Source organism: Polyodon spathula, chromosome 1 (genome assembly GCF_017654505.1).
Source record: "Polyodon spathula isolate WHYD16114869_AA chromosome 1, ASM1765450v1, whole genome shotgun sequence".
In the NCBI taxonomy this organism is placed as follows: Eukaryota; Metazoa; Chordata; class Actinopteri; order Acipenseriformes; family Polyodontidae; genus Polyodon; species Polyodon spathula.
Genome location: NC_054534.1, coordinates 107,228,191 through 107,253,289, shown reverse-complemented (window position 1 = coordinate 107,253,289; position 25,099 = coordinate 107,228,191). Strand labels below are relative to the sequence as shown.

The 25,099-nt window shown below is 41.8% G+C and overlaps 2 protein-coding genes across 2 annotated transcripts; both read left to right on the top strand.

Moving 5' to 3' along the window:
- The first annotated feature begins 1,249 nt into the window (after nt 1-1,249).
- LOC121298356 (probable carboxypeptidase X1) lies at nt 1,250-20,527 on the top strand. Its single transcript, XM_041225811.1, has 12 exons — nt 1,250-1,354; nt 1,605-1,744; nt 2,223-2,307; nt 3,785-3,935; nt 5,926-6,014; nt 6,874-6,997; nt 15,508-15,704; nt 16,448-16,627; nt 17,121-17,415; nt 18,271-18,410; nt 19,273-19,375; nt 19,904-20,527. The coding sequence occupies exons 3-12, from the start codon at nt 2,287-2,289 to the stop codon at nt 20,182-20,184; spliced, it is 1,581 nt and encodes a 526-aa protein (XP_041081745.1). The 5' UTR covers nt 1,250-1,354; nt 1,605-1,744; nt 2,223-2,286; the 3' UTR covers nt 20,185-20,527.
- Nucleotides 20,528-24,035: 3,508 nt separating this feature from the next.
- On the top strand, nt 24,036-24,898 carry LOC121302749 (probable N-acetyltransferase camello). The gene is given in 2 exon segments (XM_041232953.1): nt 24,036-24,111; nt 24,114-24,898. Coding segments are annotated over 2 exon segments (663 nt in total). The 5' UTR covers nt 24,036-24,086; the 3' UTR covers nt 24,752-24,898.
- The last annotated feature ends 201 nt before the right edge of the window (nt 24,899-25,099 follow it).

Here is a 25,099-nt window from a genome sequence, read left to right as displayed (position 1 = left end):
CAATTCTCTCAGCCCCCCCTTACCATTACAATTCTCTCAGCTCCCCCTTACCATTACAATTCTCTCAGCTCTCTCCCTTACCATTACAATTCTCTCAGCCCCCCCTCCTTACCATTACAATTCTCTCAGCTCTCCCCTTACCATTACAATTCTCTCAGCTCTCCCTTACCATTACAATTCTCTCAGCTCTCCCCTTACCATTACAATTCTCTCAGCCCCCTCCCTTACCATTACAATTCTCTCAGCTCTCTCCCTTACCATTACAATTCTCTCAGCCCCCCCCCTTACCATTACAATTCTCTCAGCTCTCTCCCTTACCGTTACAATTCTCTCAGCCCCCCCCCCTTACCATTACAATTCTCTCAGCTCTCCCTTACCATTACAATTCTCTCAGCCCCCCTCCTTACCATTACAATTCTCTCAGCTCTCTCCCTTACCATTACAATTCTCTCAGCCCCCCCCCTTACCATTACAGTTCTCTCAGCTCTCTCCCTTACCATTACAGTTCTCTCAGGATATGTTTTTAACAAGTCCACATGATCAAAGGTAGATTCTGTTATGGGCAGTCTTGTTGTTTCCCATGGACCAGCAGGCTTCAAAGGCACACAAGCATCATGCTTTTATAGTGGTGATTAAACAACTGCCAAGAATATTCCTACACTAGGCTAGATTAAGTTATTTAAAACATCTGTGTGAAGTTGCCTTAGCTAGGGATTGCACAGGGAGCATCACCATTGGTGCTACCGTGGGTTAGGGAGAAAAAATTGTCCTGCACTGTCATCTCACCGTGAAACAGCGTCCTCTACTGGCCAGTCACCCAATGAGCCTTTGACTGGTCCAGCAAAACAAAAGAAAAACCAGCGACATCCGCTGTATTGCTCCTGTAGAGAGGGGATTTACCTTCAGTTCTCCTGAGTTTTTTGGGGGAGTTGCAACTTGTATTTAATTTATGGGATAACATGTAAAATATATAATATCCCTGTTTCAAGCAGGCGCATACAAGGAAGCAGATAGCTGCTTCCTTATTCAAGACAGTACAAATTACAATGTTCTGCCAGTTACAGTCTCAAAATTGATAGCTCTGGAGACTTCACTGACAATTTCCACCCCATCTACAGTAACTTCCCTGAAGACCTTAAAGAGGCAGTTATTCTTGAGGTTCAAGCCAGTTGTGACCATTGTGATCACCAAAGATCTTTGTTTAAATGGCTTTTTTCAACAGTGACCTTGCTTTTGTCTTTCAGAATGCCCACCCCTGGGCCTGGAATCTCTGCGTGTGGACGACACTCAGTTACGCGCTTCCAGTACAGAACGGTTTGGACTGGGCGCGCACAGAGGGAGGCTCAATATTCAGGTGAGCGAGAGGTCCTTCGCGACCATCACAGTGTAAGAGAGAGATCCCTGCTGTAGGGTTGGAACAGTGATGTGCTAATGAGATCTGGGTATATTTTGGATTAGTCTGAAAAGTGTTTACTTATTTAAAAAAAAAAAAAAAAAAAAAAAAAAAAAAAAACAACAATTGAACCGTACAAGTAGTGTCCCGAAACAAGGTGTGAAAATAAAATATTTTTCTGATGATTTTTTCTGATCCCATCTGTGTTTAGTCTGGAATTGAGGACGGGGATATCTATGATGGGGCCTGGTGTGCTGGACACAAAGACACAAACCAATGGCTAGAGGTGGACGCCAGGAGACCCACCAAGTTCACAGCGGTCATCCTACAGGGGAGGAGCTCCATCTGGAGGTGAGGGCCTGGTATTCAAAACTGTGTTCTTGTATTTTCTTAGTACTAGTTCTACAGGGACGTCCTGTAGGGGTCAACAAAGGTTAAACAAACACTGTGAGCACACCTGAGAGCACCGTGGCTCAGCACAGCTGTAAAGTAAGCAGTTGTGAGAGGATGTTTTCCAACTCAGACAACTCTTGACACAGGAACAAGGACTTGATAAACTGGGATACATTTCTCCTTGTTGTATGTGCTGTGTCTGGATATTGTTTAAATATTGTTAGGAAAGTAGAGGGCAAGCAGAGTTCACAGAGTTGAGCTTCACACACATGCAATTAGGTAAGATATATAAGACAGGCACTTGAGGGTGCAAGTGAGAAAAAGCTACCTGAATCCTCTCCCGATGACAATGATCTCCGTACCTGAGCTACCGATGTGAGTATACTGTTGATGCTTCCAAAACCACACTGAAAGTGTCTTTTTATCACTCCTTCAGTTGGGATTGGGTGACTTCCTACAAAGTCCAGCTCAGCAATGACACCTACAACTGGACGCCAAGCATGAACGGCACTGAGGAAGCTGTGAGTGTTAAAATGACGTATTCTGAAATTGATTGTTTTACCCCTGATCAAAGATATTTATGGGAATACAGTACTGCCTTTTGAAAAGCTGTGAAGCCATTCATCCAGCCCTCATTCTTTTAGTTACATTTTTTGTTTCATATAGACAATCTAATTCACCTTTCATTTGGACCATCCACCCTCTTACAGACATGGTCAGACAAGATATAACTGGGTTTTGTCTTATAAATCCAATATGCTTTTTATTCCAGTAGGTAAAGAAATATGCAGGCAGTGAAGCTAAGGAGAGCACACGGAGGCTGGGAAGTTGACTCACTTTCATAACAAGATGCTTCTGAAGGATCTGGCTTACCGTAGACCTGCCTATACCTTGTTGTAACATTGGTCCCTTTTTAATAGTGCTTCTGCTAACAGCTCTGCAGGCATCCCCTGCAGTCCAGCCCTGGTGGCTCTCAGACACAGATTACTAATTGTGCTAATTAACGGAGTCCTTTGGTGATATGGACTAATGTCCACGGAGTAATGGAGCTGTATTAAAACCTACAGTTCTGCAATTCAGAGGACAGGCAGAGACATAATGGCACATTTCTGTCAGTGCCATAAAACCAGATTGTAAAACTCAGTCTCATCTTGTTCCAATATCAAACTGAGGCTGCCGCCAGTACCGTCTGCTCTCTGCAATCCCATCTGCAACCGGGCATTCCACAAGTGTCACAGATCACAGTCCCAGTTGAAATCATTTTAAACTCTGCTGAAGGAAATGAATGAGATTTCAAATCTCTTTCAAGTCAGTCCCAGATGGAAATGTGGAATTAGTCTACCAAGGTGCCCTTCTCTTTTATTGCATGTCCTGATCCAGCGCTGCGGTTCCTCGATCAGTGAGCCTGCTGCTCTGGCCTCAGTCCAAAACCTCTGTTCCCTCAGATTCACCAGGCAGCTCAGCTATCCCCACAAGCTGGTTTTAAATAATAATCTCAGCAAAGATTGTACTTCCACTCCGTCCCAGTCCACAAGAGACTCTTTCAAGTTTTCTAAGTGGAATCATAGTGTTTGAAGGTGCGGTCCCCCCATGCACTTTGTTTTTTAAGTAACAGAATTTGTGCACTTCTGAATGTTGCCCCTGCCTACCTTCAGTATAATGAACAGCATTTCCCAGCCAGCAAAGGTTTAGTGATATTATGTTAAAGAACAGCAATAACATGTTAAAGGCAGGAATGATAAATCACATACAGTGTATGTACTGTAAAGCATTGTGATCATGGTTAATGGGAAAAGTATTGGAAATAACTGTCCAAGTTGATTATGGTAGACTTTTATAAGTGTTCGTACTCAGTAAATGCCATGTGATTATGTAAAACATGTCATAACCAAGGCTTTTTTAAAACTCTTATCAGCAGCAGTGTGCGTGGAATTGTCTGCCAAGATGCTTTCACAGTTACATTCAGATTTGGTCATCATTTTGTGTTTGAATGTGTAGATTTTTGAAGGCAACATTGACACTGAGACCCCCGTACTTGGCACCCTGCCTGTACCCGTGGTTGCCCGTTACCTCCGCATCAACCCACAGACCTGGTATGAGAACGGGACCATCTGCCTTCGCGCCGAGATCATGGGCTGCCCACTACCAGGTACTGCTTTACAACTCCGCCAGTAACCTGATACTCCAGGGGGCTGCCCACTGCCAGGTACTGCTTTACAACTCCGCCAGTAACCTGATACTCCAGGGGGCTGCCCACTGCCAGGTACTGCTTTACAACTCCGCCAGTAACCTGATACTCCAGGGGGCTGCCCACTGCCAGGTACTGCTTTACAACTCCGCCAGTAACCTGATACTCCAGGGGGCTGCCCACTGCCAGGTACTGCTTTACAACTCCGCCAGTAACCTGATACTCCAGGGGGCTGCCCACTGCCAGGTACTGCTTTACAACTCCGCCAGTAACCTGATACTCCAGGGGGCTGCCCACTGCCAGGTACTGCTTTACAACTCCGCCAGTAACCTGATACTCCAGGGGGCTGCCCACTGCCAGGTACTTCTTTACAACTCCGCCAGTAACCTGATACTCCAGGGGGCTGCCCACTGCCAGGTACTGCTTTACAACTCCGCCAGTAACCTGATACTCCAGGGGGCTGCCCACTGCCAGGTACTGCTTTACAACTCCGCCAGTAACCTGATACTCCAGGGGGCTGCCCACTGCCAGGTACTGCTTTACAACTCTGCCAGTAACATGATTCTCCAGGGGGCTGCCCACTGCCAGGTACTGCTTTACAACTCCGCCAGTAACCTGATACTCCAGGGGGCTGCCCACTGCCAGGTACTGCTTTACAACTCCGCCAGTAACCTGATACTCCAGGGGGCTGCCCACTGCCAGGTACTGCTTTACAACTCCGCCAGTAACCTGATACTCCAGGGGGCTGCCCACTGCCAGGTACTGCTTTACAACTCCGCCAGTAACCTGATACTCCAGGGGGCTGCCCACTGCCAGTTACTGCTTTACAACTCTGCCAGTAACCTGATACTCCAGGGGGCTGCCCACTGCCAGTTACTGCTTTACAACTCCGCCAGTAACCTGATACTCCAGGGGGCTGCCCACTGCCAGGTACTGCTTTACAACTCCGCCAGTAACCTGATACTCCAGGGGGCTGCCCACTGCCAGGTACTGCTTTACAACTCCGCCCGTAACCTGATACTCCAGGGGGCTGCCCACTGCCAGGTACTGCTTTACAACTCCGCCAGTAACCTGATACTCCAGGGGGCTGCCCACTGCCAGGTACTGCTTTACAACTCTGCCAGTAACCTGATACTCCAGGGGGCTGCCCGCTGCCAGGTACTGCTTTACAACTCCGCCCGTAACCTGATACTCCAGGGGGCTGCCCGCTGCCAGGTACTGCTTTACAACTCCGCCAGTAACCTGATACTCCAGGGGGCTGCCAGGTACTTCTTTACAACTCAGCTAATAATCTGATACTCCATGGCTAAGCGGGTTGAGTTATGAAGACAGGTTCAAAAGACGAATTTTATTTAAATTTGGACAAAGAAGGGTTAGGGAAGACTTGATTTGAAGTTTTTAAAAATCCAGCAAAGTTAACCTCAGCCACAAGTGCAGCATGGATCCCAGGACTAGGGAGACAGTTTGAAACTGTTTGTATACCTCAGATAGGGTAAGAGACACTTTTATATTACACAGATTGAGATGAGTATTTGAAACGGGTTACAAAGATACCGTGTTGCTCCTGAATTCTGGAATCGGTTACCGATTGACATTTGAAAAACAGCTTTACTGGGTAAATTGATTCACTATTACTTTCTTTCTCAAAGTATATGCAATCACTGATTAAAGACACATGTGTGTGGGAATCATTCATGTTAAATTTATATTTGTCTAATTTTTTTCCTGGGACAGCTTAATAAGGTTTTCCTGGTGCAGATGTGAACAGTTTTGAAACACGTTCATTTATACATTTAGATTCTTTATCAATATTGTGTTGGAGGGCTTCTCATGCTGCATTATTTGATTGGTTACGAACGTTCCTGATATGTTCAATTTCAACACTTCTGCTTGGAACACTGATTGACCAAGTGGAAGCAGAATTTCCTTTATCGAGTTTCTCTATCCCCAGATCCGAATAATATCTACACCTTGGAGACAGATCAGGGCTCCGCTGATAAGCTGGATTTCCAGCACCACAACTACAAGGAAATGAGGAAGGTGAGTGCAATCTCAAACCAGGGCACCTTCAATATGTATCACTGTCCACAGACACTGCACTTAATGACACGCTTTCAGTCAGACACATCCCGACATGAACAAAAAAGGGACTAGATTATGCAACACACAATACTAAACCATTGTAAAACTATATGCACTGCAACCGCTATTCTGAAGCAGTAGTTTCACACAATGCAAAATATTGCAAAAGTAACACGGACACTACAACAGATATTTCCTAATAAAAACCACATATGAGAAGACAACTAGTCACTGTCAAGGGTTTGTCAAAATTCCAGTATCATCCTTTGCATACAACATGCAGCATAGTGCTGAAGTTAAAAAAAAGAAAAAACAAAAAAACTCAGTATTTAAATGCTTGATTACGAGTGAGCAGTGTTGGCTTGACAAGCTAGCAGTGGTAGCCAAGTTTCCTGATGTGTAAAGCATGCCTGAGATTCGTTCTTGAGGGCTGGTGGTCAGAGTCACAGCCTGCTGGTTTGAAATGCACTGCTATGGGTAACACGCTTGTGGTTTTCATGGCCCACATCATTCTCACCTTGAATCTTGGCATCAAATGCTTTTTTGCCATTGTATGTTTGTTTTTGTTTTTTTGCCACTGAAATCAGCTGTTTGTTGTATGCCTTCATTAAGGACTGTATTTGCTGTAAACCTTGTCTGGGATTTTATTAATTATTTAGTTGCTGTTAAGAGTATAGTAACATAGAAGTAGACTCACCCCCTAATCTGTGTGGTTGTGATTAAAGAATATTCAGAATTCAACCTGATCAAAACTTGAAAACAGAGCCCCTGATTATACTGAACTTCCCTGATGCTGTTCTTTGTGTCTGTCCGCCAGTTTATGAAGGCGGTGAATGAGGAATGTCCCAACATCACTCGCATTTACAGCATTGGGAAGAGCCACCAGGGGCTTAAAATGTACGTCATGGAGATCTCAGACAATCCTGGGAAGCATGAATTAGGTATGTAATTCACGGCACTGAATAAGGTGTTGCTGGAACAGTCAGTGGCAATCATGGGGTCTTTGCAGCATGGACATATTTTAATGATCTAAACCACGATGGTATTTAGATCTGATACATTTTAATGTTTTGTCCATGAAAGAGTTTTGCTATGCGAGGGACTGTTTAAGTAAAATCCCTGGCTCTGTGTTTTCTGTTCCTTACCACATCGTGGATCGTTATTGCTGTGTAACCTGTTTGACAATGTGGGCAATAATCATTACACTCTCAGTACACGAGAGCAGACATTTTCAAGAGCTTTGAAACAGACTTTAAAGTTATAAGTGTAACATGTTGTCAGGATGTTAACAACGAAAAGAAAAATGGAAGGTATGTTATTTAACCAGTTGTAGCAACACGTGAGGTGGAGTAACGCTATATTTTAGGAACCCGTTACTTATTATTTAACTCATTGAATGCCATGGATTGGCTACTTTGTAATTTTGGAACATTTTTAACTGGCATCTACCTGTGTTTTTAATGTTCTTTGTAACCATATTGTTATGATAACTTATTCTAAGTTAAGTCTAAATGTAATGTATCGAATTACATAAATACAACTTGTGTTCTGATTTTTTAGTACCAAAATTAATTTGGTACTTAATGCATTAACCCGCCCAGGTACGACACAATGAAATCTTCCTCAAACTCGTGCACTTCAGTCTTATCCTGAGAGACCATCTCTGCCATCCATTCCTAAGCACCTCCTTAAATGGAAAATATAAATTGTGCTGAGCTAGGTTTAATCTTTTTGCATAACAAGAGTCCCCTTTTCTATGCATCAAAGGATCAAACATTTTCTTGTAATCCACTAATCTTATTTGAAGCGCCTCCCATTCCCTTGCACATAGAGACCTTAGTTCCCATTTCTTCCAGGAGGACAGGGCCTCTTTGAAAACAAGCATAGTGTCAAAGGTTACCTGGCAGCGGTATCCATCAGTTGTCTTATCATTACTCACTAACCCTCCCTAAGTAAGAGGCTATGCTGGCTATTTTAAAAAGGTGCCAGTTCTGTAGATAAATGTTTTTTTTGTTCCCAACACTAACAAACCAGACTTCTGGGCTTTTCGTCCAACTCATCCACTAATGCTGTTTTTATTGGCTCAGTGATCCCACCATAATCACTTTGTGTCCTGAACCGCCAAGTCTGGCAAATGCTAATACATCTTTCATGTTTCCACTGACTTACTGCTTTTACAAATTTAAACCATCTCTCATGCCACTGAATGTTTGCCATTTTTAACATGCCTTATAATCTGGTTAACATAGATGTTCAATGCTCCCTCATAGCGCTATATCACCCTGTTCCAACAATGAAAACACAATTAGGAGATTACTGGAGAGCTCTGTAATGCAGATGGGTGGCACAGTGACCTGGAGGGCTCTGTATTGCAGATACATAAGGCAGTACATAGTACGTAAGGCAAGCAACTGAACATAACAAAAACATTGTGGACTTACTTAATTGGTGAATCCTAAGTGATGTCATTTGTAGAACAAATATTGCGACACCCCGTGGAAATCTTTTTAAATCACTGTAGCTCACAGAAATGCACGGGAAGGTGAAGAGCCGGTTTGAAAAATCAAACTGCGAATACTCCCTATCAGCCATGTTGTTTTTTCATACCATGAGCAATTAAAAAGAATATTTTGTTTTGGTCCTCACTGTTGAAGAAGGTACAATTTAGGTTTTGGATGACCTTTATTGTTATTTTCTGTTGTCCTCAGTTGAAAGTGAGGACAACTGCATATGAATTAAAAAAAAAAAAAAAAAACTACAACATTATAAAAAATATAGTATATGGAAATGTTAGCCAATGCAAAATGACAGGTAGGCTTACCCTCTAGCCTCTTATGATGAGACTCCACTGGTTCATGGAGTACTGTAGTTATTCATGCACTCTCTGCAGCAGTGAATATGAAAATGTTAGTCAATGCTCTGTGCTCTTTGAGTAACTTAATCATATTCACCAATTACAGTGCCAGAAAAATGCCAGATCTCATTTTGGAATCTGTGCTTGCATTCATTCAAATCACACGGTTCCAAATTACACAGTGCCAGTGAAATGCAGAGATTTATATATGGAATGTAACTCCCATAAATTCAACTGTATACTTTAACTTCACATGCCGCCTTCCTTCTTTTCTATACTTTATATATTAACAAAATACTGCATGAAATAGACATGCAGTGCTGTTTTTATTTCACCCATAAGGAGCCCCTGAAGGGCAATAACTACAGCACTGTGTTTAGGTTCATTTAGAATCCTCTCTATTACTGCTGCTGTGGGCCGGCCAATTTGTCAAGTATCTCTTTAAATCACGAGGCTTATATTATGATGCACCACACCATTGAATACTTGTCAGTCAGACCCGAGTTCACTTCAGGACAAACAGAACATTGCTGTCCATATAACCCATTCCCATACCCATATCCATTCGTGTTTGATTTGAACTGAAATGCACACTTGAATAATTGATGCATGCTGTAAAGAAAAGAATAACATTCATTGAACACTAGCTGGCTGTCTTTTCAGATTCAAAAAGCCTCACACTGGCTCTCCAAACTGAAAAAAACCCAAACAAAACAAGTCAAACTGAATTCTTTGCTTATATAAACTTGTTAACTCCCTAACTCCTGCCACCATGCTTATTGTGAAAGCGTAGTCAGAGGGTTGTGTAGTCTGTTCCTTGCAGGGTCCTAAGTATGTACGAATTACATAAGCCAATTTTCAGTTTCATATAGGGATTTTAAAAACCTGCGAATTCGTGACAAAATATGCAAAATATGCTCCATGTCACAGGGTAGCTCTATGAGGGAGCACTGAACAGCTATGTTAACCATAAAGCATGTTGAGAAAGGCAAACATTCAGTGGCATGAGATATGGTTTAATGAGTAAGAAAGCCCTAAACGTCAGTAGAAATGTGAAAGATGGTAGAGTTTGATTCAATGCAGACTGCTGTTCATGAAACTAACTACAGCATGCTTTTGGATGGGGTCATTTAGGTCCTATTATGTAATGAATCAATGCAAGTTTATACACAGTCATCAAAAGGCAGTGTTTTAAATATATATATGCTCCGCTCTTCCCGAGCACCCAGACGTCGCTGGGCTGCTGCCAGACGTCGCTGTTGCTCCCCCTGTTCGCTGCTTTGCTTCCCCTGGGTGATCGGACATCGCTGCGCCGGTCCCCAGTGGAAGATCTCTGTCCACTGCTGCATCCTCCTGTTCCCCGGTCGTCACTTCGGTCGGCCCTGTCATCCCGGTGGGGTCCCTTGTCGCTGGTTCAGGGTCCCTTCCCGGAAGTGCCGGAAGGTTCGACCCACCCTCAAGTCCGCCCGTGGAAGAGGGCGGAAATGGACATTTTGGGACTTGAGTGTGGGTGGTTGTGTTTTAGGGGAGGGGGTGGCCTTCGTATGGCCGATCAGTGTTTCACACTTGAGGGGGAGGATGTGTAAGGTACCAGGGAGGGGGTTAAAATCCTTCCCTGCTAAAAACCTTGTGAGAATGCACATTTGGGTGTTATGGGGTTTAATTGTGTAATTGTTTTAATGATTTAGTTAATCCTCTGCACCTGGTCGTAATTATAAATTAGAGGCAGGTGCAGGGTATTTAAGAGAGGCAGCCAGACTGATCGGGGTTGCTGAGTGAAGAGCCCGACTGCGTGTGTGTCCAGTCGTATTGAAGAGAGTGTTGAGAGAAGCCCGTTTGTGTTTTGGTGTTTGTCAGGTAAACGGCTTAGCCGTCCTGTGTGTGAGTCAGGGATCGGCTGGTGTACAGTGAGAGCTCCAAAACGGAGTTAGGTGTTTATTTCTGTTTTGTTTTACGTTTATTAAAAATGCGCGTCAGCGCTAAAGCAATTCCGTTTCTGTGTCCTGGGTCTACTTTAAAAGGGGCAACGAACTCCGTGAGTGCGAGGATCGTTTACAATATATATATAAGAAGCTGCTTGATGAGATTCTGGGAGCAATAAGCTACTAACAACCAAACGAGCAAGATGGGCCGAATGGCCTCCTCTCATTTGTAAACCTGTAAACTTTATGTTCTAATAGCATCACAAGAGTATCCTTGTATTGTAAAAAATAATAGGTGGTCCTCTTCACAGGTCTCGTAATTTATGACGTCACAGAAACCCTGTTTGGAAATATTTTCCTGTAACTCACTGAAGCCCATCTATTATACAAGCATGAAGAAGTCAATAACTATGCATACTTGGGACAGTTAGTTTTGGCAACGGAGAACCAAATGTGCAAAATCAACAGAAGAGCAGAAATGGGCTGGAGTGCCTTTTGAAGATTAAGCATGGTTCTGAAAGGGAAACTACCCTTATGCCTCAAGAGGAACATCTTCGACCAATGCATGCTGCCAGTGCTAACTTACAAATGCGAAACCTGGACCCTCAATGCAAAAATGACTCAAAAATTACAAACGACTCTACAAAAAATCCACAGCTGCTTTCCTTAACGAATTGTAGATAATAGTCAATTGGTTAACTGCTTGTTAAAGTTAATGACACCACGATAGAAAGCTTTGTGATGGGGGTATAGAGGCATAAGGAAGCAGAAGCAACAAAAAGAAACCAAAACTCGAGTAAGAGATCTAGTGTTTATTCCGTACGAGGTAGTGTTAGTTAGTGCTCCAGCTGAGAGCTCGGTTTATTTTGTTTGTTTTATTAGCAGTTGTTTCGCCACCGCGTGTAAGAAGTAAAACCAACACCGGTTTAAAACTGTAAATCAAGATACCAGCCTGATCATTTATACCGTCCTCGGCCACTCTGTCGCATTACAATTAGCAAAAGCGTGCTCATGGGTAAGCAGCTTGTCATACGATCACGGTTATGACTTATATTTACTCAAGGCTGCAGAATCCTATTTTACTACAGTATATTTGAGAAGCGATCGTCTTGTGAGGGTGCCTAGTTTAACTGCCGTGTGATGTTATGTGTAATGGCCTTTGAATTAAAATGACATCACAGTACAATATTTTACTGTCAGGACTACCACTGCATTTAAGCATCTACTGTACTGTACTGTATAGCGTCCTTATTTTCTGTTGCAATGCAAATCTCACAGTTTTTCATTAAACGGAGATGCCAAGCACTGCAATCCCCTCCCCTCCCCCTCCTCACGTGCCGTGCCATCTACTTGCATATCACACAGTAACACTACTGAACTCAGTATGTATGTCCAGTGAACGTGTATTGACTTTATTGAAACGCATTTTCACTAACAGAGAACACAGCAAAACATACCTGTACAATACAGTGGCACAGTCACGTTTGATTACAAACAATGCAATGTTTCCTGCATCACGCGAGATGTGATCAAATTCAAAAATAGCTTTTACTGGCTGTACACATCATTACACTTGATCAAGTACTGTATTACATGTAGTCAGTTTGCCCCGAAATGATTCTTATAAGTGGATTGCTTGATTCTTGCAAGCGGATTATTTTACATTGGTTAGTATAGGAATGATTTTGACAAAAGTATTAGTATAGGAATGATTTAGACAAAAGTATGTGGGCAGTTTAAAAAATAAGAAAAACCACAAGTAAAGTGATTTCTATATTTCTAACTGTTTTTTGAAAGATATAAATTAAAGTAGAGATACAGCTTTACTGCAAAAGATTTGATACAAGAATTGAGAGAAGATGGTCCAGAAATTCACGCGCAAACAATTTAATGATACCTTAACAAGATGACTGTCCATGGGTGAAAACCAAGACGCAAAGCTTTGTTAAAAACAATACACAAAAGAAAGCGATTGAAGTTTTTCATTGAATACTTGAAGAAGCCTGATGATTTCTTCAACCAAATGTTATGATTAGACGAATCCAAAATAAAACTTTTTTCAACAATATGTTTGTAAAGAGAGGAGACGAATTTAAAGAAAAGTTCATCGTGCCCAGTGTTAAACATGGTGGAGGTTGTGTGATGGGATGGGCTTGTTTTTATTCTCCATGTACTGGCACCCTTTGTATTGTAGAAGGATCAATGAATGCATCAAACTATCAAGACATTTTGCACTCTCATTTGTTACCCAATGCAAGAAGGCTTATTGGACAGATTTTTTTATTCCATCAGGTTAATGACTCTAAGCATTCTGGGAAGTCTACAAAGGAATTTCTGAAAAAGGAAGATTTACAGTTATTGCTTGGTCATCTCAGTCCCCAGACTTGAATCCCATTGAGGTGTTGTGGATTGACTTGAAGGCTGCTGTTGCAAAAAGGAAACCAAAGTCAATTGCAAAATTCAAAGCTGTATGTTTTGAAGAATGGACAAAAATATATCCAGAAAGATGCCAGGAACTGGTTTCAGAATACAACAGAAGACTGCAAGCTGTAAAGGAAGCAAAGGGTGGGCACACAACATACTAATGCAAGAGTGCCCATACTTTTGTTAAAGTATAAAATTAGTTTTTATATGATATTTGTTATTTTATGCATGTTATGCAGTAATGTGTTGTTTCTTTATGGTTTTGCAATTTTATTTTAAGCTGCATATATATATATATATATATAATAGGCGGAAAATAAACTTTTTTGTAATGTCTGTTTTTCATAGGAGTCTTGTTGGCAGAACAACCGTAAATAATTAATTTTTTTAAAAGATTTGTATTTCAATGGCCAACGTTCTGTGTTTCATATATATATATATATATATATATATATATATATATATATATATATATATATATATATACACACACACACACACACACACAGTACCAGTCAAAAGTAGGGTACACCTGCTTGAAACCAGGTTTTTCATGATTTTCTATGCTTTTAGCTGTATAAACTTGTCTATAAACAGTTAGTATTTCATTATATGATATGTGTACTTATATAAGCTGATAAACATCAGTGAAATTGCATTAAAAAATTAAATTTTTAAATGAAAATGTAAATCTTGTCAATTTCAATTGAATGGTCACCCAAAGCAAGGGGATTTCAGTCTGAAGCCCAAGTCAGTTAAAAGTCTGAAATGTGTATAACACAGTGTTAGGACACTGGCCTAAGTATAAAAGTGTCTTTGTTAGATGTTCTCTGAGTTAACTAGCATGTTACCTAATTAACCTTTTGTCACCAATTATTGTTAACAGGTGAGGGTCCATGATTACTATAAATATAGGTAGCATAGGCACAAGTTTGTCATTCCTGAATGTAAGGGAGCAGAAAATGGCAAAATACGCTCAGTTAAGCAAATAAAAAGGACAGTCTGTAATTACTTTAAGAAATGAAGGTCAATCTTTAAGACAAATCACAAGAACTTTGCAAGTGTCTGTAACTGCTGTGGCCAAGACCATCAGATGATTTAAAGAAACTGGCACTCATGAGGACCTAACAAGGTCAGGCAGGCCAAGGGTGACCTCAGAATCGGAGAACAAGTTAATTCGAGTCACAGGTCTGCGAAACCAATGATTAACTGCCCCTGAAATGCATGCTCAGCTAAGTGCTACTAGAAGTACAGATGTTTCAACAGCAACAGTTCAGAGGAGATTGCGTGAAGCTGGCCTAACTGGAAAAATTGCTGCAAGAAACCATTGTTAAGAATGCGGAATAAGAGGAAGAGACTTGCCTGGGCCAAGAAACACAGAAACTGGATGTCTGAGGAGTGGAAGTCGGTCTTATGGACCGATGAGTCAAAATTTGAAATATTTGGGTCCAACCACAGAGTATTTGTAAGACGCAGAGAGGATGAGCGCATGAGTTCTGCATGTGTGGTTCCCACTGTCAAGCATGGAGGAGGCAGTGTCATGGTCTGGGGTTGTTTTGCTGGTGACAGAGTTGGTGATCTTTACCAAGTCCATGGCAAGCTCAACCAGCATGGTAAAGAAGGAAAGTCTGGTAAAGAAGGAAAGTGAAGGACAACTCAATCTAATGACCTGGCCTGCCCAGTCTCCAGACCACAATCCCATAGAGCTTGTATGGGACGAACTGGACAGAAGCGTCAAAGCAAAGCTACCCACAAGTGCCCTACATTTCTAGGAATTGCCGCAAAAGAGCTGGAAAGACATGTCGGATGATTTCCTGCTGAAACTTGTTAAACCGAATGCCTCGTGCTTGTGAGGCTGTTATTAAGGCAAAGGGTGGCTATTTTGAGGAATCCAAGATTTAGAGACAATTTTCAGTTTTCTTGAACATTGCTTTGATACTCCTTATGTTTTGTTTTGTATATTGTAACATGCGTTTTCATTTTCAAGTATTTACAGAAACGTATACAACGTAAAACATAAAAAAAACCCAGAAAAACATAAAAAAAAACTTGTTTCCAGCAAGTGTACTCAAACTTTTGACTAGTACTGTGTGTGTGTGTGTGTGTGTGTGTGTGTGTGTGTGTGTGTGTGTGTGTGTGTGTGTGTATATATATATGAACCTGCACCCTGTGTGACTCACCCAGCACACCACGCGGGTGAGACCACCACATGCCACATATTTAACCCTCTCCGTGTCCGCTCCTTTGACAGGTGAGCCGGAGTTCCGCTACGTGGCTGGAATGCACGGGAATGAGGCTTTGGGCCGGGAGCTGCTGCTGAACCTCATGCAGTACATGTGCCAGGAGTACAGGAAGGGGAACCCACGCATTGTGCATCTGGTGACAGAAACCAGGATCCATCTCCTGCCGTCCATGAATCCCGACGGATATGAGATGGCCGCCAAAAAAGTAAGAGGTCCCTTTTTCATGTACCTCGCCTTCTCCATTCGTCACAATCTGAAAAATGGAGTGAGCTCATAACTGACTGGCGGTCCCCATCGGCACTGATGGATTTGTGGCTGCTTATTAAATACCTAGTCACTTGTATAGTAAAAAAGAAAACTTGTTCTGGGGCTTACTAGCAGGTATTATAAGAAAAGGTGTCCACTTAGTTCAGGTGATAGTTGATGCAGGTCTTGCTAACCATCATACTTTTTTATTTAATGTTTTTTTTTTTTTTTTTTTTTTTTTTTTGCACTGTCAACACAATAATATGACTCCTAACCAGAACAACATGTTTAGATGTAACTGTAGCAGGGTGTGCAGTGAGATCCAGTGGTTAAAGTCCAGGGCTTGTAACCAGAAGGACACGGTTTATATCCTACCTCTGTCTCACCATATGAGTGACTCACCATATGGCCCTGAGAAAGTCACTTTAACTTCATTATGCTCCATCCTGCGGATGAGATATTAAATCAGTGTCCTCCTGCACAGTTCACAGCCTACCTCTGTAAAGCGCCTTATGATGGTGGTCCACTGTGAAAGGGGCTATATAAAAATAAAGATGTTATTATTATTCATGCTGTCTCATCGCATTGTAGGATGCAACTTTCTTTAAATGATCGAATCCTGGCAGTGTACAGTACTGTACCTGGGTAGATTTCTGTATTCCAGTTATGTATTTGCTGTGCTGCACTTTTGTTTCTCCTCAGGGCTCAGAACTCTCTGGTTGGGCACTCGGACGCTACAGCTATGAAGGGATTGATATGAACCACAACTTTGCTGATCTGAACTCTGTCATGTGGGATGCTCAGGAGATAGAAGTGGACAGAAAGAAGGCTCCAAACCACTATATCCCCATCCCTGAATACTACACCTCGGAGACTGCCATGGTTAGCGGGAGGCCACTATTAAAGTGAAATGATGTAATAACACGGAAACAGGCACAGAGCTTGCTCACGGGTGCAGATTGCATCAAGAGCAAATAATCCAAGCAAGACATACACGAGTGGATACCACAAGGACTTTCTTAGTCCTACAGCTGACTTGAAAATTATTGATTCTGGCAACTCTTAATTGACAAGCATTTAGTTTCTAAAAATTTAACTTTTCATGTCAACCGCTGGCCAAAAAAAATAAAATAATCCTTAACAAAACCCCTTTCTGTTCTAAATGCAAACCCTTGAGAAATCTTGGCCCAGATTTCATGCACATGAGATCATAGAATCCTTGTAAATGAGATTGTGGATCTTTGCAACATAAATATCTTCACAAATAATAAGTAAACAAAAAGAACCCTGTGTGATTTGCACATACCTAGCGTGATGCTCTGCGCTTTGTCAGCCATGTTGTTTTTGCGCTGAATGTTGATTCTCTATTCCACAGGTGGCCTCTGAAACCCGCGCAGTGATCAACTGGATGCAGCTCATCCCCTTCGTCCTGAGTGCCAACCTCCACGGCGGGGAGCTGGTGGTGACCTACCCCTACGACATGACGAGGGACTGGGCCCCCAAGGACCTGACACCCACCCCCGACGACAGCTTCTTCCGCTGGCTCGCCACGGTCTACGCCACCACCAACCAAGTCATGGTGAACCCTGACCGCCGGCACTGCCACAACGAGGACTTTATGCAAGGAAACAACATCATCAACGGAGCCAACTGGCACACAGTTCCTGGCAGTAAGTATCAATGCCATGCTGAGCTGGGCAACGATACTGCTTTTACACTGTGTGTGCAGTACAGCTTGACATTTGAGCCATTGAGTCCTTTTTATAGAATTGGTTGTAGCTGGAGTGTATTGTACGTATATGGACAGGCTGGCTGCAATGGTGATGTCAGACCCGGAAGAACACACAGTACTGCGAGGTGAAATGGTGAATACGCTGGCTTGTGCGTTTTATTGTAAAATAAAAGGCTGAACAAAACAGAGCAAACACTGACTGAACAAACTAAAGGGCACAGTGGCCAAAACAAACAAACACTGGAGATATACTAAATAAATCAACAGCAATTGTAATTATTTATTAAAGCTTACTCCCGACTTCTCTCCCGTTCTCTCCACACCGAACACCCAAACCTGTGTGTGTGAAACATTCATTCTTTTATACAGCTGTGCCGAGACTCGATTGCTAATCAGTCATTCACTTGAATCTCCGCACAGGCTGCACGTGGACTAATTGTGCACTTCCCGTACCCAAATACAAATACCCACTTTAATCTCCATGTGAAGTGATTGTGCAATCCACACTACATACATAAATATAACAGACAACATGAAATACACCACATGCAACTTAAAACACAAAATACTCACAGGGGCGGGGGAACCCCACCACAACGTTTATCCTTTCTTTTTTTTTTTTTTTTTTTTTTAACTCTGTGCAGCACTGTGGGATGTCATGACCTGAAGGGCGCTATGTAAAAATAAATCTGAATTGTATTGTATGCAACATTCAATAGTGGTTTAATTTAAAATACTAAATTACAAACTTCAGTGACAAACTATTTGACTAAAACTGTTTCCCCCTGCTCAGGTATGAATGACTTCAGTTACCTGCACACTAACTGCTTTGAGGTGACGGTGGAGCTCTCATGTGATAAATTCCCCCACGAGAGTGAGCTCCCCACCGAGTGGGAAAACAACAAGGAGTCCCTGCTCGTCTATATGGAGCAGGTCAGCGTCAAGGAGCCAGCACTGCTGCTCTGTTCAGTATTTACATAACTGGGGTTTCTGGGTCTCGTCCCCAGAATTAACGCAACATTTTTAGTCTAATGTTGTGCCTCATCTAATCTAAGAAGGATGCCTGGCTCCTTCATAGAAGCTGAGATGAGAGGAGGAGGAGGGAGGGAGGGAAGAGAGCTAGAAATAGATGGCCTTATTGAATTTTATCTGTAATTTCATGCTTACTCATCGTTCCATGTTTTATTTTTGCTTTGTTGTTTCTGTTGTCTCTGTCTCTGTCCTGCCTCTGCCTCTCTCATGCTCTCTCTCTCTCTCATTGTCTTGGCCCCACTGGGACACAGGTGTTCTTGTTTCTGTTCTCTCTGTCTCTGTCCTGTCTCTCTGCCTCTGCCTCTCTCACGCTCTCTCTCATTGTCTCTGCCCCACTGGGACACAGGTTTTCTTGTTTCTGTTCTCTCTCTGTCCTGCCTCTCTGCCTCTCTCACACTGTCTCTCTCTTTGTCTCTGCCTCACTGGCACACAGGTTTTCTTGTTTCTGTTCTCTCTGCCTCTGCCTCACTCACACTGTCTCTCTCATTGTCTCTGCCTCACTGGCACACAGGTTTTCTTGTTTCTGTTCTCTCTGCCTCTGCCTCACTCACACTGTCTCTCTCATTGTCTCTGTCTCACTGGCACACAGGTTTTCTTGTTTCTGTTCTCTCTGTCTGTCCTGCCTCTCTGCCTCTGCCTCTCTCACACTCTCTCTCTCTCTCTTTTCTATGCCCCACTGGCACACAGGTTTTTTTGTTTCTGTTCTCTGTGTCTACCTCTCTCACGCTCTCTCTCTCTTTGTCTCGGTCACACTGGCACACAGGTTCACAGAGGTATCAAGGGGGTGGTACGAGACAAGGATACCAATGCTGGGATCGCTGATGCCATCATTGCGGTTGATGAAATCGACCATGACATTCGAACAGGTACAGTTAAACACCGTAGCTTCTAGCTTGAATTGGAAATCACTGTAGTGCCAATACCATGAAAACCATTCACCTCAATACCTTCATTTATTTGAATATTGCATGGGCAGTATGTTTGTTATAAGACTTATTCAGCATACACTGCAAGTAATCATGGCACAGCATGTCCAATTATATATTTACATTGTTTTATTCTCAGCACTGCTCGTGCAAATTGAAATGATACACAGTGTAGTATTATGACAATTCTTGAAGTTCTCAAAAACAGCACATACTTTCTTGCTGTGTTAAGCAAATATTTCTGTGATTGGTTAAGCAAATTATTGTATGTGTTTTCCTGAATTTGTAAATAACTGATAGAAAATGCTGTCAGTATAGGTCACACAAGAAGATGAAGCTATTCATTTTTAAATCTCAGCCATAACCTCAAAACAGGCAAACATAACTTATGAGAAACTTGACTTGGTTTCCTTTGCAGGGATATTGCACATTACTGTACATGCATTTCCTTTATTTTTTTGTATTCAGCGTTTGATGGAGATTACTGGCGGCTGTTGAACCCGGGCGAGTATGAGGTCACAGCCAAGGCCGAAGGCTACTTCCCCTCCACCAGATGGTGCCGCGTCAACTACGAGCCTTACCCCACCATCTGTGACTTCACCCTGACCAAAACACCCAAGCAGCGACTGCGCGAGATCCTCGCCAAGGGGGGCAAGATCCCCAAGGACCTGATGCTGCGCCTGCATCAGATCCGCCTGCGCAAGCTGAGAGCCAGCACCAAGGCTATCAACCGCAGACGTAGCCAATAGAAGAGCAGCCACAGCCACCACGGGTCCACTTAATGTCCTAACTCCGTGGCTCTGAACCATAGCGGTCATGACTGAGAACTAGAGATGGACAGGCATGGAGACAATCAAAATCTAATTTGATTTTCTAATGCACTGTTTCAAGCTAATTCTCTCCTTTCCTCTGCCACACACACTAGCGTGTCTCTCTGTCTTTCTGTGCACACAGGTGGCATGTTCAACGCCTAGTTTCATTCAAGGGGTTCATTCATGCCACATCCCACATTAAGCACTATACAGCTATGGACAAAAGTTTTGCATCACACTATATAATTAACTAATTTTGTTTCATAAAGTGGAATAAAACCTGTTGAATAATGTTACGTTAACATATTGAATAACATACCACTTTGTAGTTTTATATATATGAAAAACTGTGAAATTGAAAAATGTGACATTTCCAAATCTAACATGAAATACTGCACTACTATTATGGCTTCCGGTAGACTTTTGCAATATCATTTTGTAGTTTCTTTGATTACATGATGTTAAATAAAATATAAAAATTATGTTCCTATAGATTTTTTTTTTAATTATGTCTCAATCCTAAAATTCTAGGTGATGCAAACCTATTGGCCATAGCTGTACTATTAGTGCTAATATTGCACGGTTTCCACTTAAATGCAATATAGAACAATCTGCATTCCATATATATTTGTATCCAGGACCTCTGCAGGATACTAACCCTTATCCTGCTAAAAGAAAATGAAAGTGGTGCTAGGCTTCCTCGGGTACTGATGCTGTGAATATGAACTCTTTCACCGCTGACTAGCTTAAAGAAGACATTCCTAGCTAGCTGAAGGAACCACAGTCTGCTTCCTAGAACCCAAGTGCTCCACAGCTGTGCAATAATAATGGATCTGTTACAGGAGACCAGCTGGTCAGGCATTCTTCTTTAAACTGGAGAGGGTTTTGATGTTACATTGCTGTTAATATTGACAGTATTGGTTGAAATACTGATCGGTAGCTTTTTCCAGGTGTTTGATGATAATGTGAAACTGGCACTTGCAGTGACTTGCAGGTGCCAAGTTCTTGCAGGCTGGAACTGATTTGTATTTAGTGAGACTATCTAACCTCTGTAACACTGTTGTGATTAAAATGCAGCGTGTCTGTGTGATATTGTACTCTTTTCAAGCAGTGAAAATACAAATGCTGGCATTCTCAGACCCTTGCTAGTCAGGGGACTTTATTATTAAATGAGATTACTAATAAAGCATTAACTCAATATTTTTGCTGTCCGTTTTTTTTTTTTTTTTGTGCCCAGGTATTGCCATTAGACTTCTAAACTTGCTGAATCCATTTCTCACGTCATAGCAGCTTCATTAACATTACTGCACCCTTTTCATTGAGCTGAGGGTCTTTTGGTCCTTAATTGCTTTTTTTTTTACGTTAATGTTTGTTTGTTTTTTGTTTGTATGTTATGTAATGTATTCTGGTCCCCGTGCTGTCAGTCACATCCCCCTTTGTGACAGTCTTGACCCCTGACCTCTTGCTCACTAAATATAGGAATGCCTGTTAATAGATGACTGAATAAAATAAAGGTCTGTACAGAAACGTCTGGTATAGTACTATCTTGGACATTTACCCTTCTTTTTCAGTCTGTGCTTTTTTCTTAGTGTCCTTGTAAGGAAGGGGCATGCATTTGTTTTGCAGTGGCAGTTATTTATCTACAGTATTACAGTAGTTTCAGGTGGAGTTTGTGAGGCTCAGTATACTTAGTTTCACATGGAGTCTAAGTGGAGTCGAGCAACATAATTTAACATTTTTATGGATTTGTTGGTTGGGGGTCCATCGACATTTCTTACCTGTCTATTATCATATTATGCATTATCTATCATCTCTTTTTAGCGTAGATAACTCTGATAAATGTAGCTTACCAGAGAGTTTTGGAATTATAGTGGACACAGGTAAGATATTAAACAGGTAAGAAATTAACAAAACAGGAGTAAAGCATGCCTTTTAAATCTTAGTTATTCCATCAATAAAACTACACATTTACAGGGCTAAACCAGCTGTTAATACCAATACTAGACTACTCCACAAAGGCTGTGCAATTCTCATGCCTTCTCGAGAATGACATAAAGCCAAGGAAACCACTAAGGCTCTTATTTTGTTTTTAAAGTTGTTTTTTATGTATTTATTTTGTCTTTATTAGGGTGAAGGGAGAATGCAAAAGTCTGCATTAGAAATGTCTTACATATTTTATCGGGCATTCGCCTGTGCACTTTAAATGCAGAAGGGTTCTCTCGTTGCCGTGTGTCTTGTGAGTGGAACCAGGAAGCGCTCGCACGGCGTCACCTTTTCTCGCAGTGAAGAAACAAACTGTTATTTCCAGTGTTATCGTTTGCATTGAAGTGTCTATATTATACATAAACCCATGTGATCTAGTTGTTTTGGGAGCTGTGTTGCTTGTATATTGTTTTGTAGCAGTCGTAGCAGCTGTATGTGTTTATACATAATATAATTTTAATCAAGGCTTGCTGTAATATAAAACCAGGTCACTTAAGTTACGAATTTGTGACGGTTCATGAACTAAGAAACACAGCCAAACACAACCTGTGAAGTGCAGCATTTCTGCAGCCAATGAGGATTTTTAGTACCCTGTACTAGGTATGTACAGTGACATTTCTTGTAGCGTTTATGCAATTGTAAATAGTTTGTAATACAAACAATTATTACGTTATTGCTTGAAAGTAGTGGTGACTGAATTTGGACCGCTGCATGATTTTTTCTTTTTCTTTAATCAGTTTTAGAGTGTTTAATTATTCAGCCAATGCATTTGTAAGAATACAAATAAAATACAATGCGTGAATATATATTTTTCCCCCTAAGAGGCAGACTTTTACACCTGGAAAACAAAAATTGAAACAGTAACGATCACTAGCCTACTGTGCATTTCTCGTTCTTTATAAATCTGATACAGTACACTGTATAGTTCATGGCTTTGTACAGGGGGCCTGAAGTACAAGCCTTGCTCAAAATGGGGTTTGTTGTCTCTGCTTAACCATCAGTACCTTGTTTCTATGCACAATGTGATCAAGAATATATTCTGCATGTAAATCAGTTCTGAGGTGGGTTCAGGTTGGGGACTATTGAATCAGACCAAAGTGAATACAGACAGAAGCATTGATTACTCCAAACCCGGTTGAGTTTGACATGTACAGTAAACACAGTGCATTTGTTTTTGGATTCAGAAGAATCAATTATAAAAGTATTGATTCATTGTGCATGTAGATTTGCTGTAATAGCCGTGCAGCTGTCAAAGACCTCAACCCCCAGAATTGGTAATAGGATTTATCATCTTTTCACAGACTTTATATGGACTAAAACAGGCAATTCTTCCACCTTCTTTGGATTGCATTGACAGTTTTCCAGGTAATGTCCCTTAGTGTTCTGACATCGCCCAAGGTGTGGTGGGGGGTTTGCCCTGAATAAAGTCCACATTACAACGATTCTGCTTTTGCTTTCATGAGGCCCTGGACTGCAGAGTTTGGAATTGAGGTGATGTGTGAGAGAAAGCTGGCATGGCTCCATGACTGTCTTTCACTAGTATCGTTGTCAGTGAATCCACTAGTTCATGTTAGCATCAGCAGCTGATTCTCAAGAAGGTTACAGATAACACGTCTGCCCCCTCCCACAGTTTTTCTGAGTAATTCTAAAGTGCCCCCCCCCAAAAAAAATGGTTCTACAAGCTCAATGCAAATGAGCTTTCAGCCGTAGTAGTAGTCACTTCTTACAGTTAAAACGCAAGCTGTAGACAGACATTCAGGAAACTGAAATCTGGTTTTTGTCAGGTTGCACAGGTTTTTTTTTTTTTTTTTTGATATAATGAATGTATTTATTTATTTTTATTCCAGGAAAACATCATGGCCAACTATAGAATCAGAAAATACGGGACAAAGATTGTGAAGCAGTGAGGGATATATTTGCTGCAGGCATAAGAGAGCATATTCTAGCTAGATTTGTGTACATCCTGAAGCAGCCTCGGTTACATCTAACCTTGATGTTTGTGCTCTGTCTTCTGTTCCTGATCACCGGATCATTTGTGCTTTCCATCCTGGCAGTCGCCTTACCTCTAGCAGGATTGCACCAGGCATTCGACTATATATATAGCACTTACGTAGAGGCGACCTTGAAAGACGACCTGCTGGATATCAACAAAACATACATGAAGAACAAAGGCTCCTGCTTCTGGGTGGCAGAGAGTGATGATCATGTGGTTGCTATGATTGCTGCCGTACCTTCCAGAGAAGAGCCAGGCGCCTTGGAGTTGAAGCGCATGTCTGTGAGGAAGAACTACAGAGGTCTGGGCATTGCCAAAGCGCTCTTCAGGGCTGTTTTGGACTTTGCACATGCAAATGGCTGCAAGGCAGTGGTGCTGGAGACGTCCCATGTCCAGTATGATGCACAGAAGCTCTATGAGAGCATTGGTTATAAAAAGATCCGTCAATTTGTTTTCCCAATGCTCGTAGCCAAAATGATCAACTTCTCCATACTAACATATAGATATGACTTTTCCCCCCATAACTAAACAATCAACCAGCAGTGATTTAAAATGTCTCCAGCACAATGGTGGTGGGTTTTGGTCATGAATGATCAAACATCTGGATATCAGTATATTGACTCTCAGTGTCTCAGTAAATAGCTACATGTGATCTGAACATGATTGGTTCCCTGAACTAATTTCTACTTTACTGATTATTAGTGAGTGTGTAATTAAAAGTGAGTGCATTTAAAACCCATGAACGTACGTCTTGTAAGTTATACAATAAGCATTATTTTGGATTATTGGTAACCGATTTGTATTGTCAATGAAAGTTAGGTCATTTTAGCTGCAGAGAGCACTGAGTGTACTTTTCTGTTAGTCCTATACATTAGG